This window comes from Lactuca saligna, chromosome 4 (genome assembly GCF_052625555.1).
Source record: "Lactuca saligna cultivar CGN05327 chromosome 4, ASM5262555v1, whole genome shotgun sequence".
NCBI classification, from domain to species: domain Eukaryota; kingdom Viridiplantae; phylum Streptophyta; class Magnoliopsida; order Asterales; family Asteraceae; genus Lactuca; species Lactuca saligna.
In genome coordinates this window covers 99978098-99989315 of record NC_136420.1, presented here as the reverse complement: position 1 = coordinate 99989315, position 11218 = coordinate 99978098, and the positions used below count along the sequence as shown (strand labels likewise).

The window sequence follows — 11218 nt, the reverse complement described above, 5'->3', positions numbered from 1 at the left end:
TTGTCTAGAATAGTTCTATATAGTCTTTTTGTACAAGTTTGTGACATGTCGTCTTTCATAAACCCTAATAGTCGCTTTGTGCAAACAGTAATCTCTTTGTGAGATTATCATTCTTAGTGAAAGTTCTTTGTGAAACTTCTTTGTTCTTATTGATAGTCATTGTTTGATAAATTGTTTGATCTAAGGTTCTTTCAATTCGTATCAAAGCAGGTTTCTTTTATCAAACAAATGGCTTCATCATCTTCCTCTTTAAACTCATCAAATCATCCTTCTGCTAAAATTCCTCCTTTTGATGAAACCAATTTTGCTATGTGGAAAATAAAGGCTCTCTATGCATTAGAATTTGTAGATGAAGACATGTTGGACATCATCGACAAAGGTCCATATGTTCTGATGTATCAGCCCTTGAAAAATAATGTTCCTGATGGTGTCATGAAGAAAACACCTAGAGAAAACTGGACAGCAGATGACAAAAGAAAGAATGGTCTCGATGTTCGTGCTCGGGCTGCAATCAGCTATGCTTTGCCATACAATATCTTTGGGCTGGTTCAGAACTGCATCTCAGCAAAAGAAATGATGGACACGCTGACTGTATCTTTTGAAGGCACTGAAGAAGTCAAGGATACTCAAATAAATGATCTAAACAGAAGGTATGAACATTTTTTTGCAAAGAAAGGTGAAACCCTGACTCAAATCTTTAACATGTTTAATACTCTTGTTAATGATCTGTGGAGACTAGATTAGTTGAAGCATCGAACTGTTCTAGTGCATAAGTTTTTGGATTCTCTGGGTGCAGGTTGGGAGAATCATGTTGATGTGCTGAAAAATAGTGAGACGGTCAACACAATGGACTTACAAAGTCTCTACGGAAACCTTCGATACTATAAGGAATCCAAGCTTCAGAGAAAGGAGCTGATGAAGGATGCTCAGCGTGAGTCATCAGTGGCATTATTCTCAAACAAAAAGCAAGTGTTAGAGTCAGACACTGAAAACCATTCATACACTGATTCTTCTAAAAGTGAGACTGGTGATCTGGAAAAGCTTGTTGCTAGTGCGGCTTTAATTGTGAAGACTTTTGAGAAATCAGGCCAAAATTTCTCAAAGTTTCAGAAGAAGATGAGTGGGAAATCTTCAAAAAGATCAGATGTTGACAAGAAACATGCTACTGAGAGGAAAGGGAAAGCTCGGTGCTTTAACTGTGGTAGCACTGATCATTTTGCAAAAGAATGCAAGCAAAGAACCCAAAGCTCGGATGAATACTGGAAGCAGAAGTACAGCAAGTTGGTTGAGAAACTGAAAGCAGAGAACTTGGAACATAAAGTTCTTATCGCTGAAGAAGAAAAATGGAAGACTGATGAGGAGTCATCAGATGATGAAGTTAAATGTCTGATGACCAAGATAGAAGACACTGATGAATGTAAAGTCAGCAACAGTTCGTTTGATGCTGATATGTCTGATGCAGTTGAAAACCTCAGGAAGCACAACACTGATTCTCCTTCAATGTATCAGGTTCAAAACTTTGTTTCCTATTCAATGAATGAAAAAATCAAAATGTTTTAGTATTTGGGTGTTCTTAATTCTAAGAAGAATCAAATCATAAGAGATATGCAGAATCAAATTGATCTTCTTAAAACTGAACTATCCTTGAAAAATAACATTATTGACACTACTCAGGAAAATCTAAGAGTTACTAGTTTATCAAATTCCTCGCTATCTGTTGAAATTGATAAACTTAAAGACCTCTTGAACAAAGAACAAACTGTTTTAAAACTTTGGGCTAAATCTCACAAAAATGCTAATTATGTTATTTCTGCTCAAATACCTCATTCATGTGAGAAAATCCTTGGGGGAAATTTTGTTGAAGCTGAAAAAGTTTTTAAATCTCAAGAAAAGGAATCTGAATTTTATTCCATGAATGAATTAAAAGATAGTTTCAAAAACAAATTTATCAGCAACACTTTTATTAATCAGAGTCTCATTGATGAATACTGTGTTACTGATTCTAATGGTGTTACTGAGTGTAATATTGAAATTACCGGAATTGATTCTACTTCTTACCCTGCACATCTTGAGAGACCAACTCCTCTCACTGAAAATATTATCGCATTTCCTATCTCAAACGGAGTGTTTCATGCTGTTCATGAACAACTTAAACATTATCCTGACTGCAGTGTTTCAGTACATAAGTCTAAATCTGATACTGATGTCAGCTCCTTATCCATCACTGATCATAGTTCTTCTGACACTGAATTCTGTAGTAATTCAATGTCAAATAAAAGGACTCAAAGTTCACTTGGTGAATCTTTCAAATCCAAATGTGTTAAATCTAGAAATGTGCTTACCAAGAAAAACTTTGGTACTAGAGTTTGCTACAGATGTGGTGACACCACTCACAAAATCAGTGAATGCAAGTTTGATAAAACATCATTAAGAGCTGATAACATCAAAGTTAGAAATGAAAGATGGACTCTTAAATCAAATTCTTTAAACTGTCTTCCTAAAGAGTGCTATAATATATTGTCAAATAACTTTGTGAATGACCCATCTTACAATGGGTCAGTGTGTTCTAACTAGTTTTTTTAGTACTACAGGGTCAGGAGCATCGTTGGCACTTAGACAGCGGTTGCTCAAGACATATGACAGGATCCAAGTCTCTCCTGGAAGACTATGTCAAGAAAACTGGTCCTGCAGTAACATACGGAGACAATGGAAAGGGGTTTACTAAAGGATATGGAAACATCAAGTGCAATAATGTGGTGTTTCAGAAGGTTTCATATGTAAAGGGTCTCAAACACAATCTCATCTCAATCAGCCAATCGTGTGATGCTGATTATGAAGTTCATTTTACAAAGAAGGAAGGAAGAGTCGTCAACACTGACAAGAACATTGTACTCTCAGCAAGTAGAAAAGATGATATATATGTTCTTGACATGTTCTCAAGTGAAAAGGCGCTGATGCAATGTTTCTTTACAAAGTCTCAAACCAATCTCAGCTGGATTTGGCACAAAAGGTTCTCTCATTTGAACTTTAAGAATCTATCTAAAATATCCAATCAAGATCTAGTTAGAGGTCTCCCAAAACTCATCTTTGTCAAAGACAAGATGTGCTCAGCGTGTGAACAAGGAAAACAAACCAAGTCGTCATTCAAACCCAAGTCATGTTCTAGCATATATGTTCCTCTTCATTTACTACACATGGACTTGTTTGGATCTATTCATGTTCGTTCCCAAGGAGGAAACAAGTATACTCTGGTGGTTGTGGATGAGTTTACTCGATTTACATGGGTGGTTTTCTTGAAGAAGAAAAGTCATGTTGCACAGGAAATCATCTCCCTGATTCGTCAAAACGAGACACTGATTGGTCTCAAAGTTAAGCAGCTAAGGAGTGATCATGGCACTGAGTTCCGGAATTCAACTCTTGAAGAATTTTGTGATTATAAAGGCATTGGGCAGAACTTTTCAGCTCCTCGCACACCTCAACAAAACACATACTGATGAGAATTTTACAGTCTTTGCCGATGGTTAGACAAAACACCAAGCTCTATCACATGCAACTATCCCCTCTTACCAATCTTACACTGATTCTGAGATTCAGTGTGACAAAACACATGCTGATGAGAATCTAACAGTCTTTGCCGATGGTTAGACCAAAACACCAAGGTCTATCACATGCAACAATCCTCTCTTCACCTTCTTCTCACTCAGTGTCTAATGATTCAGTAAGAAATACCACTCACTGTTAAAGACTCGACACTCTGTACCAATGGTTAGATAATTACACCAATATCTATCACACGCACCAATCACCTTGCTAGCCTTAAACAAGCAAGTTGTACCTTGAATTGACGACAAACTATCTTTCAGCATGTAACTTTTCGTGACAATGATCTTAGCGCTTCCGCAGACACTGATTGTAGTTTCCTCTTCAGTACAACAGCTCTTTTTACCCAACGGTTAGTTTTTTGATTTGACAGTCTGTCAAGATACGCAGTTATTTTCGATAAAGATAATCATTACCTTTTTTTAACCGTTTAATCCCATATTTAAACCTTTTCACCTCTCTCCCAAACCTTCCTCCCATTATTCAAACTTCTCTCTCTCTCTCTCTCTCTCTCTCTCTCTTAAAAAAAACCCTAGAACCCTAACTCTCTTCAATGGCGGCATCACTGTTCACTTTCTCCTCCACTTCAAGAATATTCGTCCCAGCTCCAAACTCTCCTCCTCTTCCCATATACATCAAAGCCACAAATGTCGTTTTCAACCCTGATATACCAGATGCTCATCGCGGTCTCGGACTTGATGATTTTGTCAATTTCTTAGTCTCCTGCCAACTTCGATACGCTATCAGTGAGGTTCCATCAGAGTTCTTTCCCGAACAAGTATGTGAGTTCTACTACACCGCAACGGTTAATGATGAAAACAACGTCATCTCCGGGACTATTGGGCGTGGCCGACGCTTAGTTTTTATCACCGCTGATCTCCTCAGTGTTGCGCTCAGGTTACCAATTTTTGAACCATTCTCTGAGCTTCCAACTATTGAACGCTGTCGACGCCTCTTTGATCATCTGGGCTATGATCACTCAAAGGCTGGTGCTCGATTAGCTCTCATTTTGCGTCAATATATAACTCCATGATGGAAATTCTTCACCGGGGCACTGTGCAAATGTGTGGGTCACAAATCTCGCAGTGGTGATCAACTGAGTACTTATGAGCAACAAGTTGTCTGTTCCCTTCTTCTCAACAAACGTCTTGATTATGGGGCTTGTTTCTTTATTCAGCTTGTCCAACTTCTTCATGCCAATGTACACGCTGATCATGTCCCCTTTCCACACTGGATTGCTCTTAGCCTGGATAAATTTTTTGCTGAAGCCTCTACTCCCACTCTGGAAACCCCATCCAATCCCCACGCATGTCAGTACGAATGTATCAGGATGATCCAATGGCAAATGACATCGGCATCTCTGATCGAATGAGAGAATGGATCGCAAATCCATATACTGTTCATTCACTAACCGTTGATACTGATGAAGGAGTTGATGGTAACAACGAAATTCATGCTGATCAACAAGCTGAAATGCAGGATGGTGGTCATCTCTCCCCTCAACTTTCTCATCATACTCTTTCTGTCACTGAAAGGGTTCACTCAGCTCAAGGGGAGCAACCATCTCAGGGGGAGCAACCTTCTCAGGGGGAGCAGCATCGCTCACAAGAACTTCCAGGTACTCAGTTCATTCAAATCCCGACCTCAGCATTTAATGAGCTTCTTACACTGACTCGAGACATAAGTCAGCATCTTCTACGAATTGAGGCTGATGTCCATTAACTGAAGGGAGTTCTTTTGTCAACTCCTTCCCCTAGCCCAATCCATGACGATGATCAAAAAGGGGGAGAAACTGATTCTGTTGAGCTTGGATCTAAAGATAACATTTTAAACCAGACCGAGCCACCACAGCCTGTGCACCAGTCTGATAAAATAGCAGAAACTGAAAAGCCTACTGACGAGTCTGATAGACCAGCAGATACTGAAAAGCTTGCTGAAGATAGTGAGCATGATGATGAGGATGAACATGATGATGAGTGTCAGATGATGGATATGAACTTGATTGATCCTATTGTTCCAGTTCAAGGAGAAGCCTTAGATGATGATGAAGATGAACATGATGATGAGTGTCAGATGCTAGACATGAACTTCATTGATCCCATTGTGCCAGTTCAAGGAGAAGACTCAGATGTAGCTAGCGAGGATCTTCAACCTCTATTTCGCAAGCGCAAGGCAGCAGATACTGAATTGGCTGTTTCACATACTGATACTTCTCTTCCCAGCAAGAAACCTAAGTCCATTGTCAGCATATCCAATTTGGCAGCTGAATGGAACATGTCTCCTAATCAAGTTAAGCAAATTCTTGATGAAGCTAATAAAGCTCAGCTTCTAAAGAATATTGCTTAAGCTGATGAATCCCTCATTCAGCATAAACTTCAGGCCAAAGGATCCTTTGAAGCTCAAATGCAAAAGTTTTTAGAATATCAGTCCAAATCTAAATCTTCACAGCCTCCTCCCAGTAGCAGTAAGTCGAGGACTGATAGTGTTCTCGACAGGATTGATCGCAAAAGGTTTCAAGATGTTCTTAAACGAAGAGTGAGCAGTGATAAGATCATCAAAGTTAAAGCCTCAAAACCTCGTAACGAGAAAATTCTTACTTTGTTGATCACTCGTCAAGGTCTTCAACATCCGTACACTGAAGTTGTCAAGAGAGATGAGTTGGTCAGATACGGATACTCTGAATGGATGGAATTGCTCGAATTAGCATCCAAGCAAACTTCAGCTCTCTCTTTAGAACTGACCTGTTCTCTTCATTTACTGATCAAGAAAGTTCAGCGTCTGGATCTTGTTCCTACACAGTGTCCTCAACAGCAAGGCCCAAGTTCCTCAGTTCTAAAAATCAGAAGAACTAGATTTCAAGTTGATAGTGAAGATGTATTGGTTCTAAATTTTGGTGCTGAAGGAATAAACAACTCTCTTCCTATCGGTGTTGAGCCGGTTCAACATAAGTTCATCTCTGTTCCTGAACATGGAATGTTTTATCTTGATAAAAACAGGAAAATGTGTTTTCAGCGCACTACAGAAATTCCAAGAGCTCCAACAGAACATCTTTTTGGTTTAAGACAGATGTGCATGAGTCATCAAGATCTCTCTGGAGAGTTTTACATACTGGTTGCTATAGAGTTACTGAATACAAAACATGAGCTGCTGGATAGTCCTTACTGGCCAGTGAAAGTAGAAGCTGAAGCTGAGTATGAAGAATTTATGTCCAGAGGTGTTCTAGTATAGCTGTTTTTTGAACATCCTCATATTGGGGGAGATTGTAAGGTCGAACCTTATAATATGATGATGTTTGAAACTGATCACTCAGCATTAGCACGTAATCCAGCGTCAACATCAGCATCAGCACACAAGTTGTTCAGTGTATATTTTTATATACAATATTTTGTAACAGATTTAGTATTTATCTTGTTTCCATAGTTATCGTTTATTAGTTAGCTGGAATATCCCTGATTTGTAGGGATTGTCTAGAATAGTTCTATATAGTCTTTTTGTACAAGTTTGTGAGACGTCGTCTTTCATAAACCCTAATAGCCGCTTTGTGCAAACAATAATCTCTTTGTGAGATTATCATTCTTAGTGAAAGTTCTTTGTGAAACTTCTTTGTTCTTGTTGATAGTCATTGTTTGATAAATCGTTTGATCTAAGGTTCTTTCAAAGATCGACACGATAGGGTTTAGGGTTTAGGTTTATGTTTAGGGTTTAGGGTTTAGGGTTTAGTGTTTAGATTTAGGGTTTACGGTTTAGCTTTAGTGTTTAGGGTTTAAATTTAGGGTTTAGGTTTAGGTTTAGGGTTTAGAAATGTTCACTTGGATGAAGTAATAAACGATAATTAAGGAAAGAAAACGGAGATGATAAAACGATAATGAAAGAAAGAAATGTTACGGAGAATAATATATTTACCAAGTGAAACCAAACCGGGTATATTTAGCATGTTAAAATGACTATTTTAGAGGTTTAGTACCTAAGCTTAGGTGGGGTTGTAATGTATATTCCCTATCCCCATATATATATATATATATATATATATATATATATATATATATATATATATATATATATATATATATATATATATATATATATATATATATATATATATATATATATATATACACTTGGAGTTGCATATTTGCGTTATGCATATATGTATAATAATAATAAAGCCATTTATTAAAAACAATACTAACTGTGAAGAGTGAATGTAAAATTTATCTCGTTTAACTTGTCTAAATCTTGTTGCCATTATTATGTTGTCTAAAACTTTTGTCGTTCATGTGAAGAGTGAGTGTAATGTTTCATTCAAATGACTAGTATATAACTTTTGTGCAAGATAAGCCTTGTTATGAGCATTTTTGCTTTCTACATTTTGAAAAAAAATACTCCTTTACAATTTATCTTGTGCCTATTCAACTTTGTATTTTCGTTTTCCTTATAATTTCATATTGTTTCTTATGAGAGCATCTCACTTTAAAGAATCCATTCTTTATAACAATAGGTAACCTACTACTCTGAATTATCATAACATAGCACAAGTTAATACGATTTCATATCCTTTTAACAACAATTTATACACTCACATTTCTTCAAATTACTTGAAAACAGACAATTGCAGATTATTATAGAAAAGTAAAATGAGTTTCATAACAACAAGCATATGATATGGCTACAGTTAAAGTCTCCTCCAACTTGTTTAGATACATATATTTATATCCTGCAACTTCCAACTCCTTTTATAACACTAGAAAACATCCGAAAAAATAAAAGGAGAAGATACACCAGATATATGTGATCTTGTTATCTGTTTTAAGCCTCAGCAGCCTTCTTGTCTGGAAGTGATTTATTATTAGAACGTTTAGTTTCATAATCCTTGACTGCTGCTTTAATGGCATCCTCTGCAAGCATGCTGCAATGGAGTTTCACAGGTGGAAGAGACAAGTGTTTTGCAATCTCTCTGCAACAAACAACAACCATTATCATCATGGAGTCTCTATTATTATATATACAGAAATCTAATATATTTTCTGGTTTTCTTAAACATCAGTATTTACATGTAAAAATGACTATTAAGTGAATAGAAAATGCAGTTGAACTCACGTGTTCTTGATAGTGAGAACTTCTTCCATCTGTTTTCCTTTGACCCATTCAGTAGCTGAAAACAAAAAGTCAACACTTAGAACAAAGATCTTAGCACAATCCATCGATGAACTTCAGCATATGTAAATGTTAGAGGAGTAGGTTTTCAGATCAAACAACATAAAAGAACTGAATGAAAATACATGACCATTTTATCCTTCTGTCTAAAAGTGATGCTTAATGACCTTGATCAACTTATATTGCATCAGATGGGAGGATAAGTTTCATGTAAGGAGAGCAAACAATCATATTAACACTTAATAGAGTGATTTAAAGAAAACAAACATTCATAATAAGTACTCAACTCAAACCTATTTCCAAATTATAACTAGAAGATTTAAAATAGGCATATGATGGGTTTTATGCACTTAACACATATGAAAGAGGAGGCATCTGATAAAAAAACACTGAAAGTACAGGTTGCTCTGTACACAACTTTGTATAAACTGAATTTCGGATCCAACCTTCGATTCTGAACAGAAAGGCTTCAGTTTTACTATGTTTCACTTTCGATCTTAATCAAACAAAATCAATTGAACTATAGATGACTTCTCCCATATTCTTGGAAGCCATTTCCAAATTTGACTAAAACAGGTATTCTAAATCAAGGTATAAATTCTAATATTATGAACATCAAAGGGCTTGTTATAACATCAAGAATCTACAAAGAATTCGTCTTATTAATAAACAGGGCTAGGGTTTTGGAAAGGAAAACTAACCAACAGAAGAAGAAGCGATGGCAGAACCACAACCAAACGTTTTGAAGCAAGCATCCGTAATCTTCCCAGTCTCTTCATCAACCTTAATCTGAAGCTTCATAACATCTCCGCAAGCCGGCGCACCCACAAGCCCTGTTCCAACGGTAGGATCGTTCTTATCAAAAGCACCGACGTTACGAGGATTGTTGTAATGGTCCACCACCCTCTCGTGGTAAAACCTCGGCAGAATCCGAGCCACCACCGGTGCAGATGACCGTGTATCGGCTAATCCCAACCCTAGAATCCTTTTAGTAGCGTGCCTCAACATTTTCGTGACTATTTCTCCTCAATTGAAAATGAATTGAATTGCGATGTAAAACTATTTTGAGTTTCGGTTTACGAAGATATGGATGTGAACGGAGGGAGATAAGATCGACGAGCCGGTGTTACTGGGTTAGGTTTAGACTTTAGATGATTCGCTAACCCATGTCGCGTTTCTTACATTTACTACCAGAAATGGTGATTTTTTTTAAGCCATTATATCGTTTATTCATCTAGATTACTATTACACCCCGCTCCGAGTTGTAGCAAAGAAAAGAAGAAAAGAGAAAAGAAAGTAAGGAGAGAAAAGAAGAGAAAATAAAAGAAAAAGAAATTGTCATTTGTGCTCCCGAGTTGGAGAGAAAGGAAAGTTAAATATTTTGTTCTTTTTTTTCAAATCCTTCCAAATCGAAAGGAAAGTTAGGAGGGAAAGTTTTCCTTCCATTTCTTTCCACTTCCTTTCTTTAACACCTCGTTCCCGAGTTCAACTTAAAGAGAGAAAAGAAAGGAAATGGGAGGAAATGAAAGGAAAGTAAGAGAGAATGGTGCTCCCAAGTTTCATTAAAGGAAGGAAATGGAGGGAAAACTTTCCCTCCTAACTTTCCTCCCGTTTGGGAGGATTTGAAAAGAAATAACAAAATGTTTAACTTTCCTTCCATTTCTCTCCAACTCGGGAGCACAAATGATAATTTCTTTTTCCTTTCTTTTCTCTTCTTACTTTCTTTTCTTTTCTCTTCTTTTCTTTGCTAAAACTCGGGAGCGGGGTGTAATGAAACTCGGGAGCACCATTCTCTTTTACTTTCCCTTCATTTCCTCCGATTTCCTTTTTTTTCTCTTTTTAAGTTAAACTTAAGTTGAACTCGGGAGCGGGGTGTTAGAAAAAATTTCATTCTGTCTTTAAACTTTTTGTCAAACTTTCTTTTTTATGGATGATCCAACCGAAATAAGCCTGGTATACAAATGATCTTTATGACTAATATTGTTTAAAATGTTATGTTAAGTGTTTATGAAATGACAAAAATATCATTTACTTTTTTTATATATTTATTTTAATATCTTGTTAATTTGAAATAAGAAAAAAGTGGGGATCACCCACACAACATTATTGATATGCTCCCCTTTCTTCCCTGTAAATTTCTTCACCAAAGAATGCATCTAATACCTTTCATGGAGGTTTCCAAACTAAGATGGTATGAGCTTGCCCTAGTTTTACGGTTGAATGCTCTTCAACACTACTTCTTGCATTTCATGCTTCCATTCAACTAAGGCACAAAATAGAAGGTTACACCCTGTCTTGTGTAATCATTGATAAAAAAAAAAATAAAAAAAAAGAGATGAAAGAGAGAGACGTATGAAGGCATATTAGGAGGGATGATTCTCTTTTAGTGGCAACCCTTTTATCAGACCCAATGTTGTAAACCCTAGAATCGTAAATCCATCGACTCCTGCTAAACAGGTACGAA

The 11218-nt window shown here is 36.8% G+C and overlaps 2 protein-coding genes across 2 annotated transcripts; one reads left to right on the top strand and one right to left on the bottom strand.

Moving 5' to 3' along the window:
- The first annotated feature begins 309 nt into the window (after nucleotides 1-309).
- On the top strand, nucleotides 310-744 carry LOC145039977 (uncharacterized). The gene has a single exon (XM_078987970.1). It carries the CDS (start codon nucleotides 310-312, stop codon nucleotides 742-744), a length of 435 nt encoding a protein of 144 aa, XP_078844096.1.
- Nucleotides 745-8191: 7447 nt separating this feature from the next.
- On the bottom strand, nucleotides 8192-9946 carry LOC145042479 (iron-sulfur cluster assembly protein 1-like). The gene is made up of 3 exons (XM_078990919.1): nucleotides 9456-9946; nucleotides 8698-8752; nucleotides 8192-8554 (listed from the first exon to the last, which is right to left on the bottom strand). The coding sequence occupies exons 1-3, from the start codon at nucleotides 9760-9762 to the stop codon at nucleotides 8407-8409; spliced, it is 510 nt and encodes a 169-aa protein (XP_078847045.1). The 5' UTR covers nucleotides 9763-9946; the 3' UTR covers nucleotides 8192-8406.
- Between the last annotated feature and the right edge of the window lie 1272 nt (nucleotides 9947-11218).

Bases quoted from the DNA above. Each gene is read 5' to 3' on its own strand.
- LOC145039977 (XM_078987970.1), top strand. From the start codon at position 310: ATGTGGAAAATAAAGGCTCTCTATGCATTAGAATTTGTAGATGAAGAC.
- LOC145042479 (XM_078990919.1), bottom strand. From the start codon at position 9,762: ATGTTGAGGCACGCTACTAAAAGGATTCTAGGGTTGGGATTAGCCGAT. The intron at 8,753-9,455 runs GTTAGTTTTCCT...TTTTGTTTTCAG, and splicing joins CATCGCTTCTTCTTCTGTTG to CTACTGAATGGGTCAAAGGA. The intron at 8,555-8,697 runs GTGAGTTCAACT...TGTTTGTTGCAG, and splicing joins GTTCTCACTATCAAGAACAC to AGAGATTGCAAAACACTTGT.